General features: G+C 30.4%; 1 protein-coding gene across 3 annotated transcripts in view; it reads left to right on the top strand.

Annotated features, from left to right (window-relative positions):
- The window catches only part of Csmd3 (CUB and Sushi multiple domains 3), a 1,108,856-nt gene that overhangs the window by 371,900 nt on the left and 709,702 nt on the right, over positions 1 to 27,254 (top strand). The window contains exon 7 of one of the 3 annotated variants that reach the window (XM_076835402.2): positions 25,102 to 25,413. The exons of the other annotated variants lie outside the window; for them this stretch is intronic. Coding sequence (XP_076691517.2) covers positions 25,102 to 25,413 — 312 coding nt within the window. The remainder of the gene's footprint in view (positions 1 to 25,101; positions 25,414 to 27,254) is intronic. 3 annotated transcript variants of the gene reach the window in all.

The raw sequence follows: 27,254 nt of genomic DNA, 5'->3' as shown, positions 1-27,254 counted from the left end.
CTTGTTGCATTGGATTATGTCCTCCCTTGTTATAGAAAATACAACAATAGTCTTTAAATATTCTGTAACTGACATGGACTTTCCTATTTGCTGGTCACACATTTATTTTTTCTGGTTTATCAGTGTAATAAAAAAAGTCAGCACTCTTTTTCAAAGTAAATGTTTAAGTAATATATGGCAATAGAATCTTCAATTATATTAAGAGAGGGGGTGAATGAGATTCTCAGGTTTAAATTTTCCTTCACACAAGTAGTGTTCTGGAAAGAGTGATGAATTAGATCTAGTAAATCATGGTACAGACTCCACTTGTGAACTGAAATGAATTCCTTAATATATCAGACTATGAGTTCTTTCCAGGTCTATATAGTTCTTTAACTTAAAACCCATTCTTTGCAATGCCAGTAATCCACTGAAGTTGCTCTCATGATTGCCTTGCTTTGCTGTGAAAGGTCTTCAGTGATCATTGCTATAAATGTCCTTGTCATTCTTTATCTTCTAATTTATTGATGCCTTGTCCTATACCTCTTAGCACAGCACTAACCAAAAAATAAATAACAATAATAATATGACACATTCATCTATAAAATTTTAAATTCTCCAGTGGCAATGTAAAATAGTAAAAGAAACAAGCATAATTTATTTTAATTGTATTTAACCAATATGTCAGAAAATTAACATTTAATCACAATCAATTAAAATATTACTGACATATGGTACATTCTTTTTTATTAAATCTTTAAAGTTTTGGTGGTATTTTATATTCACAGCACATCATTTTGGACATAAAATTTTCTTTGTAAATAGTTGATTTGCTTAAAAGACTAGAAGAATCTTTTACTAATTTTTTAAATACTTTAATTCATTAGTATTTTAATTAACTTTTATATAGCTATGACCAAAATATCCAACAAGAACAACTTAGAGAAGGGAAAGTTTATTTGTGGGTAAGAGTTTCAGAGGTTTCAGTCCATAGGTAACTGACTCCATTGCTAAAGGTTCAAGTGAGGCAGATATCATGAGGGAAGGACCCAGTTGTGGAAATCTGGTCAACTCATGGCCTGGGTGGAAGGAAAGAAGGGGAGAGTGGATCATCTTCCTAGGCACCACACTAGTGACCCAACTCCTCCAACCCTGGCCCTCTTGCCTACAGTCCCACTAGTCAGTCCATTCAAATGAGGATGGACTGATTAGATCACAGCTCTCAAACTCTAATTATTTTACCTCTGAATATTCCTACATTAACACAGGAGCTCTAGGGAATACCTCACATCCAAACCATGAGAGTAAGCATTGAAATAAATTTGTGGAAAAAATTTTTAGATAATATAGAGTGGCCTGCTAATTAAAAGAATTTATTTTACTATAGAGATAATTTGGTATTTTTTGAAAGATATAAAATATGCTTTTTAATTCAGGAGGTTGATTAAATAAAGCATTAAGGGAATAAATCTTCTATACTGATTATCCTACATTTATTATTAAATTATTATTTTTAATGAAAAACAAATGCAAATACAGAAATGTGAAACAAAGCAGTGGTTATCAAAAGGCAGTCAAACAAACTCGCTCAGTGCAGTCACTTTACCTCTGACTCTATCTGCATTAATGAAAGACCTTTTGGGGATACCTCATATCTAAGCATAACCATAAGCAATTATTATTTAATTAGATATGACTCTGATTCTTGGTGTCTTCATAAAATAATTAAATAAGCAAGCACATTAATGTTGTATCAATATGTAGTACAGGAAAGAATGCATGTCTCAGCATCTTTACTGCAATACATCTATACATGATACAGCAGTTGAAACGTAGTCTAGTAAAACAATAATGTTATACTCAATGAAAAAAACATTTTGTAATACCTTTATTAATTAAAATTAAATTAATTGAACTTAAAAATTGTGCTACTTTTCAAATACTCAAAAGCCATAATTGACTAGTGGATATTATATTGGACTGTGTAGTGCTGTACACAAATGTGCAGATCTCTTATTGACAGCTAAGCTAGAGATACCAAATTATATGGAAGCAGAAAACTAGTTCAAAATTTACAACAAATACTTTGAAAAAAATGTGATAAAGTCATTTTTGTAATTTCTCAGCTTTTAATTGTTATTATTCACTAAGTCATTAAGATTTATTGTGTATTATTATTGCATTTCAGTGTCTGCCACATTCCAAAATTTTAGAAGTCTAGTTAATTTAAAAGAAGTATTTGATGAGTAATATTCCGTTGTGCATATATGCCACATTTTTTTAATCTATTCATCTATTGAAGGACATCTAGGTTGGCTTCACAGTTTAGCTATTGTGAATTGTGCTGCTATAAACATTGATGTGGCTATGTCCTTATAGTATGCTTTTTTTAAGTCCTTTGGGTATAGTCCAAGGAGAGGGATAGCTGGGTCAAATGGTGGTTCAATTCCCAAATTTCCAAGGAATCTCCATATTGCTTTCCATATTGACTGTACCAATTTGCAGTCCCACCAGCAATGTATGAGTGTACCTTTTCCCCCACATCCTTGCCAACACTTATTGTTATTTGTCTTCATAAAAGCTGCCATTCTGACTGGAGTGAGATGATATCTTAAAGTAGTTTTGATTTTCATTTCTGTATTTACTAGAGATGGTGGAATTTTTTTATATATATTTGTTGATTGATTGTATATCCTCTTCTGAGAAGTGTCTGTTCAGGTCCTTGGCCCATTTATTGATTAGGTTATTTTTTATTTTTTTTGTGCTTAGCTTTTTGAGTTCTTTATATATCCTAGAGATTAGTGCTGTATCTGATGTGTGAGGGGAAAAAATTTGCCCCCAAGATGTGGGCTCTCTGTTCATCTCACAGATTGTTTCTTTTGCTGAGTAGAAACTTTTTAGCTTGAGTCCATTTCATTTATTGATTCTTGGTTTTAATTCTTGCACTATAGGAGTCTTATTAAGGAATTTGGGGTCTAATTCCACATGATGAAGATTAAGGCCTACTTTTTCTTCTATTAGATGCAGAGTCTCTGGTTTAATTCCTAGGTCCTTGATTCATTTTGAGTTATGTTTTGGTCAAGGTGAGACATAGAGGCTTAATTTCATTTTGTTGCATATGGAATTCCCGTTTTCCCAGCACCATTTGTTGAAGATGCTATCTTTTTTCCAGTGTATGTTTTTGGCACCTTAAGATAATTGTAATTTTGTGGATTAATCTCTGTGTCCTCTATTCTGTACCACATTGCTCTACCAGTCTGTTTTGGTGTCAATACCATGGTGTTTTTGTTACTATTGCTCTGTAGTACACTTTAAGGTCTAGTATAGCAATACCGCCTGGTCCACTCATCCTGCTAAGGATTGCTTTAGCTATTCTGGGTATTGCTTTAGCTATTTTCCAGATGAATTCATAATTGCTTTTTCTATTTCTATGAGGAATGCCATTGGGATTTTTTAAGGGAATTGCATTAAATCTGTACAGTGCTTTTGATAGTATGGTCCTTTTGATAATATTAATTCTGCCTATCCAATAGCAAGGTAGATCTTTCCATCTTCTAAGGTTTTCTTTGACTTCTTTCTTTAGGGTTCTGTAGTTTTCTTTCATGAGCTAGAAATACTGATGTATTATCTCTTACAATTTATCAGAATGAATATACCTCTTTGAGTTCAAGTTCCTCTCTAGCCTGAAGCTCACTGAATGTTTGTAAGCCAGCTGAGGTTTAGTAAACAAATGCACATGCCTGCAGTACATGCATGCACACACACACACACACAGAGACTCCCTCGTGGTTGTATAAGATATATCTAAAATTATTGGATATTTTAACAGAAACACCTGAAACATATTTGTCAAAATCTTTGTCAAAAAATCTAAGTGATAATCATATGAAAAACCTGTGTTGATTTATTGATTGCAGTGAGTGGCTTAAAAATTGAACTGCTACACATTTATATTTCCCAAAAAATTTGAGGTGAAATTGATATTTCTCTTCCTTTGCCTATACATGTCTCTCCCAGAACACACATGGTCACTTTTAAAATCACCTTTTTTCTCATAGACTTTATTAAAATTTATACTTTGAACTTAATTTTGATGTATTTATTTATTTTCCTGGCATATAAAATCGTATTTATTACATACATCACTGTTTTGAAGTATACGTATACACTGTATAATGTTAAATCTAGCTAATGTGTATTTTATCTTATATATTTATTTTTGTGATGATACCACATGTCTACTCTTTTTAGCATTTTTCAGGAATACAGTGTATCCTAATGAACTACAGTTACCATACTGTACAATAGACCTCCTGAATTTATTCCTCCTATAAAAATGTGATTTTCTATCCTTGACCAACCTCTCCCCAGCTCCTGGCAACTACCAGGAGCTCTCTACCAGATTCCACTTATGAATGAGATCATGCAGTACTTTTTCCCCGTGACTCATTTATTTAACTTTAAATAATGACCTGACCTCTAGGTTCATCCATGTTTTCACAAAAGACAGGATTTCCTTCTTTTTTATTGCTAAATAAGATTCCATTGTTTATATGTACCATATTTTTTAATCAAAGAGATAACTGCACTCCCATATTTATTGCAGCACCATTCATAGTAGCCAAAGTATGGCATCAAACTGTGTCCATCAATAGATCTTGAACGTATAGTGAAATAAGACATGTACAGAAATAAAATTGCCATAAGATCTTACTTATATCTGAGACATAAAATAGTAAAAGTCATAGAAATAAAGAGTTGTATAGTGGTTACAATGGGCTGGAGTGGGTTGGAATTTAGGAAGCTGTTGGTTAAATACACAAAATTTCAACTAGGAACAAAAATTTTAAAGGATTCATGATATAACATAGTGGCTATAGTTAATATTAACATCTGTTCTTGAAAATTGCTCAGAGAGTAGATTTAAGTGTTTAACCACATACAATAAAAAATTTGTGAGTTAATTCATATACTAAGAAGCTTAGTGTAGCCATTTCACAATGTATGCATATTTCAAAACATCATGTTGTACATGATAAATATATTAAAAATAATTTGAAAAAAAACTCCCAAATCTCTTTTCTCATAACAGACTTCATGAAATTACATCCTCTGAACCTCATTGGAAGAGTAACCTAATCTGCGTTGAGACAGAAAAGCAACCTAAACTGTCTTGTCCTTCAAAGAGACAGAATATAATTTCTCAATATATCATCCTAGCTGAAAATAGTAAATACACCTGCAAATATACCCCATTTTATCCAGATATTCAGGAAACAATTAAATTACATTTTAGAGGCCAAAGTATCTGAATACAACAGAGATGTCAAGGATGTAAAAAGTTAACAGAAGGTCTTTCTTTTATTTGACTATTTCTGCTTCCATTCTCATGATTTCATAAAATGTTTTAAGGAGTAAAACTCTAAGACATGGTTATACCAAATACTTTGGTTATTCATTTAAGGGACTTAATTATTTAGAAGTTAAGTAGTTAAACTCCTCAGTTACTTAAAATTTCCCATTGCAAATTTTAAATGAAATATTTATTATACCTCCAAGTAAGACTAGAATTAGAAATCAGACATAAAAGCTAAGAGATGTGATAAGTTAAAAACCTTCAAGTTAATCTCTGATACTAGAACTATGGTTTCTGGGTAGCCAGAGAGCAACAGATGTTTGCTCAACCTACTTAATGTCTTTGAAGTTACCATTTGTAGATTCTCCTTCCTAATCTTCTTAAATTATGTGCAGCAAAATGGAATTTACTGTCATTTTCTACAGTTTTCCATACCTTTTCATACTTGCACACACTTTTATTTTGAACTGATTTGCCCTATCCCACAGTTGCCCACATTATTTGAGTGCAAACTTTTCCATATTTTTTCTTATATAATAAAAATTTAGATATAATCTTTCTTCTTCCTTTGATTATAGCTCTTTTGTGCATATCCTATAGTTCCTTTATATCAAAATTTATGCTTTGTTAACCTTTATAGTTTTTGAACAAAGAACAATGTCTTGGAAATTATAAATTAAGAAGATATCCTTTTAGAATGAGTACCTATAAGAAATTTTTATTTTTTAATTTTGTTCATAGAATATTTTACACTTGTTTTACCTTATGTAAGTCCAGCCTCTTCCAGGTATCTTTCCAAATATAAGAATAAAAAGCATTTGTACCAATAGTAATATACAATTCATTATTTTTAGTTGACTCTGTCAATATTTTCATCATTTAGAAGGAAATTAACTGAGTTGCTTATATATGTATTCTAATTTCTAATAAATATGGCTCACGTGCACAGTGATCTACACTGATCTTCATTATAATATAAAAATGGCTGAATAGATGTAGGATATCAATTTAATAGAGAAGAAATAATATTTTTTGGATATGGAGACAAACCCTTTACATTTCCAGCTCTTGTAATCTCAATTTTTGAGTTATAATCCAGAAATAGTGATTTCTAGTGTGTAATATTGTATTAATTATATCCCATGTTATTTTTAATGCACCTAAATCATATTCTGCTATTGTAAAATACTGGGAACTCACATAGCTAAATTCCAGTATGTTTATTTTTCATGGAAAATGTTAAAAAATAGCATTGCATGCCTTTATTTCTATATTATTTTTATTGATATAATAATAATGGAGTACATAATTGTGGTTCTTTTGAGTTTTCAGTTACTTTCTGAATCTAGCTATTTTTACAATAGACTGTTTCTGCTAGTAGCTGGATGGGTATACCCTATTTGAGTTGGGCATGGCTCATGAAAATGTAGGATATGGCTTCATATATGCAGTCTGTTTGCTCTCAAATTTTCTTGGAAGGTATAGTCAATATAATATTATACATATAATTGATATTTGGAAGAAATATAATAAAATACAATGTAATTTAAGTAATATTAGTTTTAAACATCTTGTGATTATTGATTTGCCTCTTGAGTCAACCCACATTTCCTATTCACTAAAATTTCTTAGTGAAATATTATCTCTATCTTTTATTACTTCATTAGAGTTGGCATATTAGGTCTGTCACCTAATTTTATTGCTTGTCTATAAGCCATCTTCCACAGAATATTAGGGTGATTTTTTTAAATACAAGCAAAGTCAAACTAAAAAACCTCACCACAAATTCCTAGCATATTTAATATACACCTGACTATTTGCTACTGCATGATTAACTCCTATATGTATCACCAAACTCACCCCTACACTTCTCCTCTCCTGTGTCTCAGCAACATAGACAATCTTTATTGAATTCTTTTCCAGTGAACCTCACATGATTGGCATATATCTATATCTATATATCCATATGTTTATATATATATATTCATATGTATGTAATTATATATACACATATGTATAATATTTATGTGCATAGATGTGTGTATATATACATGTATACACACACACACAGACACACACACACACACATATCTCCTCTATGTGGCCATCTGGCCTTCATTGACTAGGTACCAGATTTGTTATGCTACTTTAAATTTTTTCTTCAATTGGGGGCTGGGGTTGTGGCTCAGGTAGTAGAATGCTCACCCAGCATGTGTGAGGCACTGAGTTTGATCCTCGGCACCATATAAAAATAAAATAAAGATATTGTAACCACCTAAAGTCAAAAAATAAATATTTAAAAACATTTTTTTTTCAATTGGGATTTTCACTTTCTTTGTTAATTTATTGATTTATTTTCTCTACCTCCCACCCCGAGTTCCTTGAAAGGAATACCTTACATGACTTTTCCTCAGTATAGTAGGGCTTAGTACATAGTAGTCTCAATAAATATTTTTAAATGAATCACCCAAAACTACGTTTCCCATTATATATATCAACTTATTTTCTTTATTCAAGTATTAATACAAATCATGCCATTCTGTAGAATGCCATGATCTCATTTTATTTTCATATCCCATTTTAGTCTTTGCATCCTTGCTTTTTAGGACTTCACAGATGAAATTTTATGATTATTTTGGATACACTTTTCCAGCATATATGATAGGCTAAGGGTCACAGAAAAGCATTAGTCATAGTCACATTTGTGAAGTTACACTGGCTTTCCCCTGCTGCTTGCAGCCTCTGTTTCTTTCAGGGATTGTGCTTCTCTTCACTTTAGTATTCCCTTCACTTTGTCTGTTATTTATTTGGAACACTGGTTTTGATTAGCCATTTGGATATTTTTAAAAGCTCAGTAGTCATTACACTTTCCAAATCTTCCCAGGCAGTTCCTCATTCTGCATGGACCCTGATCTTGGTGCTTAGTGTAGAATCTCTGTTCTGATATATTTACTTTTTGACCTTTGCAAATGTGCCTTCTGGTGCAGAAGCTCCATAATAGTAATTTTTAAGCTTTTTCTTCTTTGGGATGCTCTCACAGCAAAAGGGTCAGCTTATGTTATTTTACATGTCACTGTGTCATGTATTTCTCCTATTTCCAACAAATAACTGCTATCATTAACTCCTTGCGTACACCCACACAGCCACACACACAATACAGTAACATACACATACACAGAGATAAACAGATATGTTATCCATTAATAGCAAAATTATTTGTCTTACACTTGAATAATATCTTCCTTCTTCACCACTGACTTAGAATAAATTAGTAAATATAGTCCTAACTTCTAACAATGGCATAAAGCCCTTGATTTCCTAATATTTAACATTTTGTTGTTATTGACTTCTTGGGCATACCATGTTCTATTTTGCCTTAGGTTCTTTGTATTTCCTGTTCACTCTCAAATGAGTAACTTTTTAGCATTCTCTGTTGTCATCACAGATATCTCCTTCTCAGAAAGGAAAGCTAGTTTGAATTGGATCCCTCAACAATCCAGACATTTACTACCATCACCTTTTATATTTATGCTTTCATTAACTCACATTCTTGAAATTACAGTGTTTTTTATTTTTTCTTCCTTGCTATCTCTTGCTTTCATTTGATCATTTTTACCCAGTGGAATTCCTGAAATGTGTTAAATTGTCAATATAGTTTGTAGAAGGGAAGAAAGAGAAGAACAGGGGTAGGGAGGAAGTGGAGAGAAGGAGAAGAATAAATGAAGATAGAAAAATTTAAGGAAGGGAGGCAGGCAGGCAGGCAACTTATTAAAATAAATGAATTACACAATTAGATTGAATTCTGTATCCTCATAGATTTATTGAACTGGAATGGACCTTAAATATCTTCTAACCCAGTGATTCCTTTCTGGGATTCCCTGAAAAAATAATGATGGTCCACTTTTTTCCACTATTTTAAAATTGCTTAATTAATATTTCCCATTACAGACTTTCTCCTGCTAACTAAAGTAACAATTTTCTTTACTTGGCACTATAACTAAATTAATGCAATGATGTATTATTTACTTAATGGTGAGTAGAAGGGCTGCTTAGGAGGTGCCAGTACTGCTTTTTTAAAAAAATCGGCATGTGTTTCTTACTGCAAAGTTGATGCAGCTTATTTATAAGGTAGAAAATTTCAAAAAAAATTCATAAGGAAATATAATGAAAATTGAACTTCATGATAAACGTTTTGGTGATTTTGATTACTAATTCTGCCCAAACTTGTTATAAATGAGGAAACTAAAGCAAATTGCCAACAGTTTTATTCCTAGTTTCAGCATAACCAGTACTGAACCAGAACTAATTTCAAGCAAATGTTATTTATCCTGGGAAATATAGCTCATCTGTAAGGTGGTGCTAAAAATTGTAAATAATCATATTTTTCAAAAATAAAAAGTATGTGTATTAGCATTATATATAGGTTTTAATTACTACAGAACCCTTTACTGGGCCAGCAAGGGAAATGCATCATATAATATTTCTGTACACAATTTTATGATCATATAACAGTATTTTGTATGTATCTAATATTTTGTTTCTGTACACAGAAAATCTCAGTTTATTTTATTGACTAAACTGGAATTCTTTTTTCAGTTTCAAGACGTACCATATTGTTTCATCTCAACTAAGTTCTAGAAATTATTTATCTATATATCCAAGTATTTACTGTCTATCAGGAAAGCCAGAATTGCTCAGATGCAGTAACATTTTATAACAGAAATCATCTTTCTGGAAGAAAAATTAAATTTTTGTTAACATATTTTAAAATATAATTGCACATAAAGATATATGCCAGCTGAGCATTTTTGCAGATAGACTGTAATTGACCATATGGCATGACTGGGGGCTCTGAGATTTCCTGATGTCCCCAAAAATCCTATGCAATCTTCTAGACAGTGATTGAAATTCTACAGCATGAATTTCATACTCTTAAAAATACCTTAATAAAACTTTCTGTGAACTATATTTTTACTAGTAATACATATTTTTAATTCATCAAATAATTCTACCCACCATTAAAAAAGAAATTATAAAGTAAGTTATTGCAAGGATAGCAATGGAAATTTTAAAAAAATACATCTTGAGGAAATGAATATAGACAGATAATTCTTATGAGTTAAAAAATCATTTTAAAATCTTACTTAGAGATGACCACAGATAACCACATTTAGGAATAAGTGAAATTTTACTTTTTAACATCAGGAATGTTTTTTGTTTTCATCAGTGGAAAGAGAAGCATATCATTTGATTCTAAGAAGAAAGGAGAGGGAATGTATTGCTAAGTAGAGTGGAGCTGAAGAAGTGTGTTGGCTTTTGGCTTTTATAACAAAGTTCAAATATCTTCTCAAGGCTTGTATCATAATCTGTTGTAGCTTATTATCATAATGCATCCTCTATGTAAACATTCAGCCTAAGTTCTTGTGATTTCCGTACTTGCCATCTGTGCTCTCTTTTCCATACTAAGAAGGCTGTAATTCCTAGAAAGAAATAAAATGTGACTTGCATCAGGTCTTTTAAACATAAAGAATACTCTCTGTGGACTATTTCTTTCCTTCCTCTTCATCTTGGAAATCCCAATTCATCTTTTTGGATTCAGTCTAAACATCACATTCTCCAGAAAGCCTCTCTATTAAGTTCACCCTTGAGACCAACTTCATGCCTCTGTTATATACTCATAAAAGTCTGGCATTTCACTTGTTATATCAGTTAACTATGGTTTGTAAAAGCCACCCAAAGTCTTAGAGGCTTAAAATAGCAAGGCTTTATTATTCACAATTCTCTTGATTGCCAGTAGGCTTCTGTGTTCACACATGTAGCTCCATTTAGCTGAAGAGTTGTCAGGAAGGAAGATCCAGTGAAGCTTCATTCAGAGTAATATTCACCGGTCACTTCAGTTATTTTTCTTGTACCTCCTATCTTCCAGTAGGCTCAATGTACTTTCTTAAATGGCAGTCTCTGAGAAACACTCTAAGACAGCTAAGATGGAAACTGCAAAGATTCAGAACTCACACAGCATCACTTCTGCCCCACTTTGTTGGGTCATAGCAAGTCATGAGAATAGCCCAAACCCAAGGGAGTGAGAAATAAACTCTGCCTTTTGATATTAAAAGGTGCAAAGAAGTAGACAGGTATGGTGGCATATGTCTTTGATCCCAGAGGCTCCAGAGGTTAAGATAGGAGGATTAGAATTTCAAAGTGAGCCTTAGCTATTTTTCGAGGCTCTAAACAACTTAGTGAGACTGTCTCAAGATAAAAACAAAAGAAAAATTTGAAAAAGAGCTAGGGATATAGCTCACTGGTGAAGCATCCCTGGGTTTAATCCCCAGCATGCCCCCCCCCCCGAAAAAAACCACTTGCAAAAGAGTTGTGGCCATATTTAATCTAATATAACAATATAATACCCTTATATTCTGTTATTTTTGTTTATCATTTTGTTTATATTATCTCCTTTGCTCACCTTTGAATCCTAGAATGTTGTACTACCTACCAAAGGGTTGAAACTTAGTACATATGTATTAATTGAACTAAAGAAAGTTAGTGATGCTATTGCTATTGATTTTTATTCCTAAAATATGAAATTAATGTATTTTCCTCTCAAAATATACTATCTTCACTGAAAATAAATATTATTTCATAGAAACATACAGCACAAGAGACTATGGATCATAGTTATAAAGAAATAAGGTAAAATACACAGGTGATAGCTAAAAGGAAGCAGTATATCACCAAGATTAAGAGTAAAATCTGTATAATCTGACAGTTGGAATAAAAGTCCCAGATACCATGCCTGCCTTCTTTATTTCTTTCCTTCCTTCCTTCCTTCCTTCCTTCTTTCCTTTCCTTCATTTAATTTGATGGCTCTTTCATTTTATATAAGCTCTCAGTTCAAAAGCCACTTTATTTTCTATCAACTGCTATTCTATTAATCTGCCTATTCTTTGTCTCTCCCATTTGAATGTAACCTTTCTTAGGAAACACACTGTACTGTTCACCTAGGAATTACCTATTTTCTGGCAAAGAGTAGTCACTGGATAAATTTTTGTTGCATAAATATGTGGGTGAATGAATAAATGACCCAGGCAATAAATAATAATTGAATGAACATGTAATGAAAAACCTAAATCAAGTTATTCACCCTCATCTATGTTAATTATAATAGTATATACTCAACATGATTGTTATGATGATTAGATGTAAAGTATTTATAAGGGAACTTAATAATCAATATTGTCAGGCTATGATTATCATAACTTGAATCAGTGAGGAATAGTTGCTAAGGACTAATGGGTTAGAGGTTCTCATAATAAAGCATCCATTTCCCATCAACAACAAAATTGATACATGATTTTAAAAAAAGATTACTCCTTTGACATTTTCTGATGTATGGAGAAGCCCTTGTATGTAAAAGTTAGAAACCAGAAATTTACCAACGTTTTGTTCATGACAAAATTGGGAAAGATAAACCAAACTGGCAATATTATAAAAATCCTCAAGAATGATAATGTGAGTTTTATAACTATTGAGAAGGAATTTTTCAATGATAAGTAAAGTTAGAATTCTGTGAATTGTTTTATGAGAGGAAAAACTCAAATTGTTGAAGGAAAGAAGTTTAAGAACATAGAAGTATAATATGTCAAGCAGAAACTAAATTATTTACAAAAAAAGCAAAAAAAAAAACTATTGAAATGTGATGTGTATATTTTATGTATTTACAACTCTAAAGAATATAAGATGTAAACAATCCATAGATGTGGATGGATAAGAATATGTTACTTGGTTATCTTTGATATACTTGAGAGTTCCCATCATATTTTTACAGGAGGAAAATTCTATTCAGATCTTTGTGTGGTGGGGGTCTAAGAATAAACACTGGGCACTTTCCTCTGCCTTTGTATTGCACAAGAAATCAAGAAGCCTGAAAAATGGGGAGAAAGACCTCTAGTCATTGTACTACCCACATTTCCTGTGAAGGTAGAAGATCCTGTCCTTTCCATGATAGGCCTGAATGAGGCAACCTTTTACTGAAGGTTAGAATCCAGGTTCCTAGACTTTCCCATCTTTCTTAAAGGAATAAAGGGAGGGTGTGCATATATCAGCCTCATTGCCTATCACCAACTCTTACTTCCATCTATTGCAGTTATTCCTCTCCTCTCTTGACTTCATGTGATCCCCAAAGTCCTAGACCTCAGGAACCAAAAACTACAGAGGGAATTATTAGAGAGAAGATTTCTTTTCTAGCTTTTTGGGGATATCCCTCTTGAGACAAGGGAATTGTGGAGGAACCTTGAAACAATCAATTCTGTGTTGAGAATGGGAGTGATGGGAAAGAAGGTCAAAACTAAACATATATAATATGCTGATTCAAATGCAAATGTTTTACATGTTATATTGGATAAGCTAAGTAGAAGTATACTTCAGATGAATTAGAATTGTGGTTTTGATATCACACAATTTAGGTTAATATTCTGGGTTAACCACTTACTAGATATGTGAATCAGAGAATATTTTGAAAACATGGGTTTTACTCTGATCATATATGCTTTTGAAGATTGTGTGAATTAAATAGGACTGTGTCTTATACATAATAAATGCTGGTTACTCTTCATTCCATGTTTGTTTAAGTACTTCTACTATCTAGTTGTTAAAGTAAATATATTGAAATGCCGAATCTGTCTTAATCACCTCTATTCAGAAATTTAGAAAGATACAAAAATATCTTCTCACAGATGAGTGAAGCAAGACTTTATCACCCTTATAATGTTTAAAAGTCTAATTCCAAAAAAACTTGGATATTCACATTATTACTTTTAATTGAAATATACCAAAATCATCTATGTAGATATAAACCTTTGGATATTTAATAATTTAGATGATTAAGAAGATCTTTTTTAGTTTAATATTTTTCATGAAAAAGTCAAAGCAAATAAAATACATATAATCTTGATCAAATACTCAAATATTCTTTTTAGAATGCAGACATTTCTTTATATATATATGATCTCTCTTTATGTAGATATAGATAGGTATGTACATATAGATATATAGTCTCATATATGATAGATTTATAGATAATATACATATTATATACTCTCTATCTGTGTTGAGAGAGAGAGAGAGAGAGAGAGAGAGAGAGAGAGAGGGAGAATATCAACTTTTCTGCTTTCCATTTTTTGTTGTTGTTTTTCATTGTTGTTACTGGAGATTGATCCCAGAGGTGCTTTACCAGTGAGCTATATCCCAGCCTTTTTAACATTTTGACACAAAGTCTAAGTTTCTCAGGGCCTTACTAAATTTCTGAGACTGGCATCAAACTTGTGATCCTTCTGCCTCAACTGCCCAAGTTTTGGGGATTACAAGTGTGTGCCACCATGCCTGGCCCCCATTTTGTATTTTCTACCATCTTGAAAAACTAACAAGTCAAAAATTCTTACTTCATAATTTAAGATTGACTATATTGAATATTTATTACCATTTATAATGCCTGGATCCAATTCAAAGATTATTATTATTATTATCCAATTCAAAGATTATTATTATTGCTGGATATAGCTTCAAGTTCCTATGGATTGAATTGTTAAGAAAGCTGGCATTTTTTCATGTGAGTCATCTATGGATTTCATATTCAATAGGTATTTTTTTCTCAAGTAGAGAACATACATATTTATAATAAATAGAACTGTAGATCATGAATTTGAATTTCAGAAAAATAATGCATAATTTTTTAATTTAAAAGTATCCTAGGATACATTATGGATATATCTATATTTACATAGGATATACCTATAATAAAAGCAAAACAAAAACAAGGTTGTTGTTTATCTAACATTCAAATTTAACTGAGTGTTCTGATTTTATTTGCTAAATCTAGTTACCCAATTTCAAAGTTGTCATTTTATCAGCTAAATGTTTATCCTGCCTTTAGTTCATGTATCTCTTGTCCACATTATAGCAAGAACAATCTAAAATGCCAGTCTTGTCATACAACATCATATTCTTCTGTGATGCCTAATCTTTCCAAGGAAAGTTGAAATGTCTTGACTCTAAGGCTTAGTGCCAGTTATTAGTTTGCCTCTCTCTGTGCCTCCCATGGCAGATAATTTTCAATTCCCTGAAAGTGTTTTGCCTTTTCCAATGCAGCATTTTTTAAGCCCTTATCTCTGACTAGAATATTCTTTTATTACTCACATAGGATGTAAAGGCTACTCATTCTTTAAGCTCAACACCAATGTCTCTTCACCTAGAAAGCTTTCCTGGTTTGAGTGAGTTTTTTCCAGCTGTTTTCATAGTTCTCTGTGAGTCCCTCTGTTGAATTTATCATAATCCTCTGATTTTGAAGAAAAGTTGTTAGCTTGTTTATTTGTAAAAAAAAAAAAAAGTAAATAGTAGTGGATACATTGTAGCAAAATATACTAGTGAATTAATTCATGTTTTTGAAATAACAGGGAAGAGGGAGAGAGAATATGAAATGTACTGTTTAACTATTAAAATATTTCAAATGCTATTGAAACACAGAAAAAAACAATCCTCATCCTCCTTGCTGTGGAAAGCATATGGAAATATTCACTAAATTATCAACTTTTGCATTCTCTGCAATAAGTGTAAAATGAATTTTTTCAATATTTACAAAGATATAAAAGCATCAGTAATTTTCAGAATCTTGTCATTCATTTTTTTCTGTCTTTCCAAGAAAATTCTGTTCTAAATGATGTGAAATTTCATTGTAATTAATATACAAATTTATCTGTCTCATCTCCAGGGAAACTTTGAGTGAAAGAACCCTTAAGTAACCTTCTGATTTACATCACTGTGAGGATAAAATTCTCTATTCCTTAAGTAGAAAGAGTAAAAGAGAGTTGGGCAGATGTCAAATGTTAAAATAGATAATTTCTGAGATCCTTCTGGGTCAGATTTTAACATCATTTCTTGCCATAATCAAAATAAAGAACTGAACCACACACACACCAAATCTGTTTCAATCAATGCAATTCAATGTAAATTTCAACCATCAGTTTCATAGTGTTGATAATAATTTATTGATGATATTAAAACAAGTTTTTTAATTAATTAATTTTTATATATGACAGCAGAATGCATTACAATTCATATTACACATATAAAGCATAATTTTTCATTTCTCGTATACAAAGTATATTCACACCAATTCGTGTCTTCATACATGTGTAGTCTTCAAAGTGTAGTATTTGAGAAAAGGAAATTGGCACAGTAATTATGTGAAAAAATATGAATGATTTCCTCTAAATATGGACAAATATGTAGTAAATATACAACTTTTAATTATATTAATAATTCAATATACCTCATATAGATAGATTTCCCTTTCAGTTTAATGATAACTTTTAAAAATAGACTTTTGTTTCTTACCATGTCTGAAAGTTATTATTTTTTTCACTCCAACAGTCTATTTTTCTAAGCCAAAGTTAGTTGGTATTTATTTTCAGGCCAATCCCTCCTGCTACTAATTAATTTGCTGCTATAAAATAAAAAAGACTTCTATAGAGTATATGGTACAGGAAAAGAAGACTTTTTGGCTTGAATTCTTTATTAGGCTGTTTTACTGCAGCATATTTAGGCAGAATCTCACCAGTTGCTCAGCAACCCTTCTACAGTCAATACCACAATAGTCTTTCCTTAAGAGTTTTAGCCAATTCCTAGTCAACTAAAACTCTCTTACACCCCACTTGTTAATAATGAATCCAGTTCTTTCAATCATATGATAATCACATGGAATCAGATATCAATGAATGCCTTAATGAGCATCCCTAAATGTTCTCATAGCAGGATTCACACTCTTCCCCCAAATAGGTGTTCCCTAAACAGCCCATAATATTTCTTATGAGAAGAGAATAAATTTATAATAAACTAATCCAGGCTAGATACTTAAGAAAATACTCTAGTATGTGTGCTTCATCAACCAGAATCTTATTTTTCTTCTTATATAATTTGGAGCTAGGTGTGGGGATTATAGCTGCCTATAATCCCAGCAGCTCTGGAGGCTGAGGGCTGGAATAATGAGGTCAAAGCCAGTGTCGGCAATTTAGTGAGGCCCTAAGCATCTTAGAGAGATCCTGTCTCAAAATAAAATATAAAAAATGGTTGGGGATGTGGGTCAGTGGTTAAGTGCCCTTGGGTTCAATTCCTGTACCAAATAATAGTAATAATAATTTTGGGAAGAGCAATACATAATACGAAAAAAAATCATCTTTTTAAGCACCTTTTTTGGTAGCATCTGGGTACAAAAGAGAAAAATGTCAGGGTAGTGAAAACTTATTGTTTGCCTTTACATCGTATCACGGATATAAAACCAGTCACACATATTTTAGGCATTTAGAAAATAAACATTTACAGTTTATGCAAAATTATGAAACTCCTCTCCCAACACAGAAATCCAATATGGAAGCAAACAAAAGATGAATAGGGATAGGTAAAGATAATCAAGGTAAGACCTGAATGAAGAAAAAAAACACATCTTTTGATCATTAATGGTACAAAAGATAATCCTACCATCACCTTTACCTTCTTTTTTTCTCTTCTCCTTCAGCAAAAAATATACATTATTATAAATGAGTATTTTTTTGAAAAGTATTCTGGGGAGTGAAAGAAAGGTAAATGTTACCATCATTAGAGAAAACACCAATAAAAGAATAATTTACATGTTCTTGGATACTTCTTACCATTCTTTTTCATACCTCAGGTCTAGCGTGTGCAATATAAAATTTAATTATATTGGAATTATATGTTCATATAGTGTTTGAATATATTCCAGGTCAATTTCTTACTTATGTTTATATTTAGCACTCAATACTTATTGCTTATCTATAAAATATTTTGTTTGGGGGGAAGGAAGACCAAAGTACATTTAACAATTTGTACTCATTTATTCTTCCTTCACATGTTTGTTAATACTCAAGATAAAGTGGAAGATAAACATATAAAGGACATTGGCTGTGCTTTCAAAATAGTATGACTAGATATTCATTATTACTGACAGCAAGGATATGCAAGTGAAGATACTCCTGATATAACATCTTGGAATAAAATATGTAGAGTATGCCTTTTTCTTAATAATGCCTTTAAATATTCCATTAAAACTAACAGCTATTCCACAAGATTTTGTATAGAAGGAAATAAGTGAATGATAAATATAATTTTGTTTTAATATGGGGAAACTACAATGGCATATGCTTCAATTCTAAGGATAAGAGCTGTTGCAACAAAGAAGTTTAAAAATACAGGATTCTGATTGATGGTTGCAGAAAGACGTGACAGGTTGTTATGTTGCTTTCTCTTCTTTTAAAATACAAAAAGGATGCCAATGAAACTTTTTTAAAATATAGATCTTTAAATTTTATTGTCAATATTATGATTTTATGGAAGATAATCATACTTAGTTACATAAAAAAGACTTGTTTACATTTGGTGGATTTCTGCAAGTGGTGTATGTATTTGTGAGTGTGCACATTAAAATTTTAAAAAATGGCACCTGGAATCCACCACTGCAAACATGGGAGACTTCTGAAATGTAGGAAAAGTTGTGTTAAGATGCTGAAATTTGGGATGGGGCTATAGCTCAGTGGTAGAGCACTTCCCTGGCATGTGTGAGGCACTAGGTTCAATCCTTAAGCACCACATAAACATAAATAAAATAGAGGCATTTTATCCATCTACAACTACAAAAAAAACGATGAAACTAATTTTTAGGCTTCATTTTTATCAACTTGATGGAGTAAGAAAGGGTCATGAGAGGACCAAATATTTTAACTGAATTTTTCTACCTTTATTAATAGCAATTAACATACTTTCATATGTAAATTTCATGGTAACTTTAGATGGGGAACTCGGGGGGGGGGGGATTGCCTTGGAGCTTCTCACAACTCTCTATTTAGAATAGATTTTCCCTAGCATGCTCTCATTCTATTTTTAGTGCTATGAAATGAAATGTCTAATCTTTTTCATTTTTATGACAAAACTGTGATGATATTTAGTATATCATTCATACATTTATACACATGTACAGTTTTGTCATGATTTGCCAACACAATATATTTTAAGGCTTTGTAGTAGTTTTATATTTCCATATATCATTTACAAGAAGTTATCATTGTTTGCTTGCTATGCGAGTTTATCAAAATTTCAAACAGCTGAGAATTTTGAAGTTCTTATATGGCATATAAAACAACTTGGAACAGAAAATAACATGCTTAAGCTTTGTTTTATAGTAATTTGTTTACTCATTATAAGTGTGCTCTTAGTAATTTACTGAAAAATCTTAACTATCATCAATTTCAGTGTGACCTGCAAATATTTTATTTATTCATTTATTGTTTTTCATATTTTTATCAGTAATACCACTTGTAATTTTTAAATAATAACAAATCCACTTATAAAACTCAATGCTGGTTTCCCATTCAGTGCTTATAATTTTAGATGGATATATATATATGATATATATATATATATCATATATATAGACATAAACAAATATCAATTTTAATATCAACATGACAACAAATTCAGAAAATGTAAATTTAAATTCTTAGTTGCATTTTCAAATTAGTATTTGTTTAATTCATTATCTTAGAAAATCTGTTACTTGTTTCACTGATCTTTTTCTCATCACTAACATGAATTTGTTTTCACATTTCAACATCTTAGAAACCTGGGCACAGGTTATACAATTCTTGCATTGTCATGTCATGGTTTAAATGCCAGCTTATGCTACATTTATTTAATAAGATAAAATACCTCAATTGAATGTAGTTTTAATATAAATGCAGTATTTTAATTTAGTTAATTGTAAGTAGTCACATAAATACCAATTTAAACTATTAGATACCAAACTATACAGATTTTAGGATACTAGAATTAATAATGTCAAAATGTAAAATACTTTAGCTTTTTTCTCAACTACCACATGCTTAATGAAAATGAATACTTAACATGTAATGAATCATGGCATTGTTTTACTTTACACACATAATATTAGTTTGCAGATGTACTCATATATTGGCACATTTCCCTATGAGTTTGATTGAAGTATTGTTAAGTAAAGACAGAAAACAAACCACAAATAAAATTACATATACTAAATTTTATAGAATATCTAAATAATGACTGGAATAGAATTGTTATATTAGCAGTATTTATTTTATTCTGTTGTTATTTTGTTTTGCATATATAACCTTCTCTTGTTTTGCTTATTTTCATTTTAAATGTTTAATGAATTTTGTCATTACATATTATTATTTTGTTAAACTTCCATGCAAATGCTTCAAATAAAGCACAAAATTAAAAGAAATGGAATATAGTCAATTTAGATACAAAATGTGCCAAATATAAACATATAAAGTCAACTTCTCTGAATATGAAATTATTTTTCATGTGTTTTTATATAGTTGTAAATTTTAAGCTATCTCTTCTTTTCTTCTGCTCCTCTGTGATGAGTTAGATAATAAGTACAGAGAAGCACAGAATAAAATTTGAAGACAATCTACAGGTTTAAACATTGAAAAAAGCAGCCATCTTCGGAATTTCAAATTGAATCCTGATATGAGGTTTAATTTTGTACATTTTCTAGATGATACATTCAGACTTATTCTTAGTCACATGCAGATAATTGCTAAAATAAAAAAAAGCCTTAAAAACTAAATTTTCATTAAAATATATAATCAAATCCTAATTTAATATTGTCTGCAATATTTTTGAATAAATTTGCTAATTTACATGTATACCTTGTCATTTTCCATTGTCATAATCCCAAATGTGACATATAATTTTGATTCATAGAAGCATGTATATATATGTAAATCATTTTATTTTATTTTTGTTATTTTGGGAAATGTTTTGTAAAATAATATCTAAAATTTTTATTTCAGGTGTGATTTTATATTGTAAGCATCTTACTCAAAATATATCTCAAGTAATTTAATGACAGAAAAATTTGTGATAAATTACATCGTGTATATACGATTCAATTTCAAATGAAGAGTGAATTTTCTGAATGTACATTTTCTTTCATTAATTTGATTTATTTGTCTTTTATGCATTTAACTGTGTCAATCAAAGACAATGTTTACATAATTGTGAAGCATACTTCATTTGGATAAGTTATACATAAAGTTAATGCTGGATTGTCTCTATACATAATTCTAAGACTTTAACCAACATTGACAATTACTTCATAAAACAGTATGTATGCAAAAGTCTTGAGTGTATCTGTATTGTTAAATCATGGATTTTGATGATTCGAAAATCTGTGTTTCATACACTGACAATTTAAAGTGACACCAATATCATTACTCTAAATTGGTTTACATTACAAATAAAAATTTTATACACATATGTCATAAAATTTTATGGTGATGGGTGATTTTATTGCTTTATAAAGGAAGTCAATATTATTTATTTTTACTTCCACAACATGCATCAAACATATCTATCTAAATTTAGATGCACTTCTACTTTCTGCTGTCATTAAGTCATATCTACTTTTCACCTTACAAAAATTTGAACATCCTAGTAAACTCATTTCACACTGACAAAGTTTCATGTTTGACAACAGTAAAAATATCTTGAAGTGACTCTTACTTATGCAACTAAATCTTCACATTCCACACTTTATCAAACTGCTATTTGTGAAAGTTAAAAAAAAAAAAAATTATCAGTTTCCTCTCCCGTTTTTAGAATGGCTTTTTTATTTATGTCAATGTGAAATGTGATTTTGCTGTGGTAAGAATGATAATCATGTTTCATTTGTTTATCATTTTTGTTATTGCTAATATGAGTTTAGTTTTATTGTTGAATTCATTCTTTCGTGTAGTCTTTCTTTTGATGAGTGTTTCTTGAACATCTGTTATGTGCCAGACAGTGTTGTAGATGATAGGAATTCAATGTTGAATAGCAAATACAAAACAAACAAACAAAAAACCCCTAGGATTCAGGGAACTTGCATGCTAGTATGGAAATGAAAGATTATGATGTATATTAAATTATGAAAAGTGGGTAGTAAAATAGTTGGTTGAAGAACATATTTGGTTTGATTATGGTTATTAAAGAAATGGGTTTTCCATTCTCTATTTTAGCATTGAATCTTGTCCTGTATTCAGTATAAGAGAATAGTACAGAACCAAAACCACTGTTGGTGGAAGTCACACTTCTAAAGTTGAAGTTTTTTTATTTGTTCTTTTTAGGTATACATAATGTGACATAGTATACATACATGAAGTATAACTTATTCTAATTAGGATCCTATTCTTGTGCTTGTATATTATATGGAGGTACACTGGTCATGTATTCATATATGAACATAAACCTGAAGATTTTTAACATTGGGGTTACTAGCAAGGTTCCAATCTAAACTCTAATAAACATCAGTTATTATTCTCATATTGATCTGGAACTTTGTTTATCCTATGGGATAAATATAGGTATTTGTAATTTGTTTGTAGGTTTGGGTGACAAATTAGAGAAGCAACCTAAGTCTGTTCTCAAAAATTACCACAGAATTATTGACTAAAATCCAATAAATTTTTTGAGATTAGTCATAGTGACTCATGATGGAATATAGTAATTCAGTTTACCTCTTTGTTAAAGGTATGAATATTTATGTTTGAGACAAAGTACAAATTTTATTATTTCTCATACGTTTAGTTTTTAAGTAGAAGCACATGTTTATAGTTCAGTGATTTCCTTTTTAAATCTGAAATCCTGGGAATTATGAAGTTATAAAAATACTAAAATATTAGGTTTTCATTTGGCTTTCACATTTTTTTTCAAAAATGGAATGCTCAAATAAATTTCTAGAAACATAATATGGACCAGTTTTCATAGTAATGAGCATATAGACATCCCAAATTAAAAGTTTACATGAGATCAGTTTCTGCATGTAAGTACAGTAAGTAGTTATTTCCTAACCATCTGATTAAAGTAAACCCTTACTAAATATTATCTTAGTCAACACCAAAAGCCAATTTGCATAACCATCATGAATTTAGTAGATTTTAATCTTTGCAGAATAACTTGGATAAATATTTAATAGTGGATTTTTCTGATTGATGTTTAAATTATATTAATATTTTTAAAAAATTGAATAATTGTCATACCTCATTTACCTCTGGTTCCCTCAAAGTATATCCATCATTTAATTCTTCTGAATTTTTATTTCAAAATCAATAGAATGTGACAATTCAGGCTGAAAGAATTAGTAGCAGAGATATGCTTTTATTTTTTTGCTTGCCTCTCAGTGAGGAGCCTCATATTTAACTTCCTTTCTTCCTTTTTGAGTTTAAGGCAAAAAGCAGAATTACTAGTCTGCTAGTCATCTGTCTTAAGCACAAGAGAACAAAGAGACAAGGCAGAGCATTCTCAAGTCATATTAAGCAATGTTGCTTTTTTCCTCTTTTAGAATGGTCAAAGAATTTCTGTGCATTTTGTCTATCTAATTAAATATTGTGGACAGAATTTTGAAATGTTGAAAACAATATGTAAAAACACATACCACTCATTGGTTTTAAAATTATTCAGGAGTTTTCTAACCAGCACCTGACTATGATTCCTAATTAGTAGTTGCAGTTCCAAAATTCAGTACTTTATCTTGCTAAGCATTTTAGATGTCAAGAGCTTTTTTAAATATATTCTCATTCAGTTTCATGTTTCTATTATAAGATTACTTCTTTATTACATAAGAATCATGTACTACCTTTTAAAAATTTAAGTGTAAAGAAAAAGAAGATCCTAATTTGGCATTATCAATAAATGTTTTTAAAATTTACTAAAACTTTAGTAAGGATGAGAATGTGGTAATATTATTTATATAATTATATCATAGGGTAATATGTATATGGATATATATATATATATCCATAGATATATATAGATACTTATATATACATGGTGAAAATGCTAATGAGATGTTTAGACATACCAATCATTATTTAAGACTAATACTGTGTGAATATAAGTTCCATATTCACTAATAATTTCAAACATTTTTAATGTAAATTATTTGTTTAATTTTAATTAGTTCAAAATTGGTTAATTTAAAATTTTATATTGAAATAGTAAAAATATTAACTAATCTTTTAAAAATGCATTAAATTTTAAAGTTTATATAGCTCATGACATAAATTTTAAAGTTTATATAGCTCATGACACTGAACATTTTACTATGTTGGAAGCTTTCTGGCAAATGAGGTTAAGATTTGATATTTATATATTGTAATTTCAGTGTCATTTTTTCATCATTTGGTTTTTATTTTTGTTTTGATTTAATTTTTTTTTCACTTGCTTGTCTTAAAAAAGAAAATTTTGATATGTTTCCCAGAAGTTATGAAGAGATATGTTACAGAATATTCAGAACATACTTTTGAGTATGGTTACATAGTTACCATTCTGTCAAAACCTATCACTTGCCAGGCATTTGTTTCTAAAATTCTGTGCGGATTAAAAAATAAGAAGAAAAAGATTAATTCAGGACCACATAAACGGTTTAATCTTTCATCCCCCTTATGCTTTCCAGTAAAAATGTATTGCATTCTGTATGTGATATTTATCTATAGGTTGATTAATATAAAGAAACCTACAGATCTGGTGTGCTTCACATTTTAGTGGCGTGTTTGTGTTTTGCCTCTTCGTGTTGATTATTCTTAAGGTAATAGAAGAGAATATAATTTATTAAATTTATCAGAAAATTAAAACAACAAAATTTAAAAGAAAGAGTTAGCATCTAGTGCTACTGTGTCCCACAGGTTCTTCTACATTGACCCACACTACCTCCACTGGTGAGTTAGAGGAGCATAACAGGACTACCACTGGTGCTATTGCTGTTGCTAGCACACCTGCAGATGTTACTGTATCCAGTGTTACCGCTGTCACCATCCATAGACTTTCCGAGGAACAGCGAATGCAAGTTACGAATCTCAGAAATTCAGGTCTGGACCCCAACACGTCCAAGGATGGGCTCGCTTCTCATCAAGCAGATACACAATGTACAAGGAGAAGACCAAGAAATGCTGAACAGATAGAAAGAACTAAAGAGCTTGCAGTTGTTACTCATAGAGGTATTGGATGTTATTTTACTTGTGCCCATTTAGTTACAGACAAAGGTATCTTTTGGTAATGATTCTAATTAGAGAATGAGCTAAAAGAGAACCATGATATAGAAAGTGAGAGTTCAAAGTAGCCGAATAATATAGATAGTAAGAGACAAAACAGGAATAATTTGGAAGCACAGATATTTTTTTTAAAAAGTACAAAGTAAACATTGAAGGGGATGAGAATAAATAGAAAAGACTGCATTAAAGTGATAGTACCCTAAGAGTAAATACCTATTTGTTGTTACATATCATTTATGATATTGAGGCAACAGAAAAATGAAGTAACCACTTTCTATTAATAAGTGCACATATTTATATAATCATTTATCACATGTAGTAATTTTCCATGTTTTCATGGGATTTTATGTCATACATGCTAATTATACTTTAGAAAAACAGATAATTTGATTGGAAAGTGGAAACCTGTCTGGTTATCGTTTTATATATTTTATTCTTTTTTTTTTAATTATCTATTGTGTTGCCCATATGAATGTATTGAAAGCAGGTATCACATGTTGGAAAGGAAACAGTGATTAATGTTAAAGTAACTCCAAAATTAAAACATACCTTAACTTCTTAATTTGTTTTTTTGGAGAAAAAGAATTGTAGAACTAAATCATACATGGTAATTTTATACTCAATTAATTAATATAAGTCTACCTTTTACAAAATTAGGAAGTCAAGCAAACATTTTTTTTTCTGTTTCTTAATGGCAAGTTGCACAGATTCCTTTAGAAAAAAATATACTGTCAAAAATAAAATTGTTCATTTATATCAGTACATGCATTATTGGAAGCATTAATTTATTGCATGTATATGAAGTATAAAATATCTATTCCATTTCCAATTCATCATCATATATTCTTTAAACTCACTATAGTTTATGTAGTGTAAAGATTAGGCATGCTTATGAAGACAATGATATGAATATTAAAAATCATTCAATGCTAAGAGCAATTAAAAGAGGAAAATCAAGAAATTTTGACACAAATTACTTGAAAATCATATAAAAATATCTTAGAAGTTCATTTCCATCAGAATTTGTACTGTGTACTTTGATTCTCTTTAGTAGACATATCCCAAAATGAATTTTTATCATTTGATAATGTGACATCATCTTGCTTCTCTATTCATTTTTTTCTATTCAGTACCATCAATATTGCTACTCAGAAGAATATAAGAATTATAATAAAATTAATAATTTTCTTAATCAAGTAGATAGTTTATTATTACTAGGAAATAAAAATGGGTACAATTATATTAATATTTTGATTATAAAGCAAAAATTATTTTTTTCTTTGTTTGGAAAACTTTAAGAGCTAGCTAACATTGACAAACTACCCCCAAATCATTTTATCTTCCGCCAAATAGACATAATATAATTTATTAAATAAGTCAATTGTAAATATCAACTATAATGTGATTAGTGTCATCATGTTTTTTGAACAACTCCATAATTAAAAATTAATATTTTATAGTACTTGGGAAAAGTCAATTGATTTCTATTAATTGAAAGAAGACAAGATAGTAATACAGTTATACATAGTGATTTTAAATGATTTGCATATAATTTTAAAGTATATTTATGTAAGTTTAATTTAATTATCAAGAGTGCTTCCTAGATTGATTCTAAACCAGTGTTCATCTTTTCTTTATCACAACATAATTTTTCAGTGCAGTTTGAGGACCCATATCTGTTTCACCTTTCCCCACATTTTTTCTAAAATGGTGTTTCTGAATGTAATATTCATTCATTGGTGATATCTACTTTGGATAAAAATTTTTCATACATTTATATTTAAATT

This window comes from Callospermophilus lateralis, chromosome 16 (assembly GCF_048772815.1).
Source record: "Callospermophilus lateralis isolate mCalLat2 chromosome 16, mCalLat2.hap1, whole genome shotgun sequence".
Lineage (NCBI taxonomy): Eukaryota > Metazoa > Chordata > Mammalia > Rodentia > Sciuridae > Callospermophilus > Callospermophilus lateralis.
This window is presented reverse-complemented; position numbering and strand designations above follow the sequence as displayed.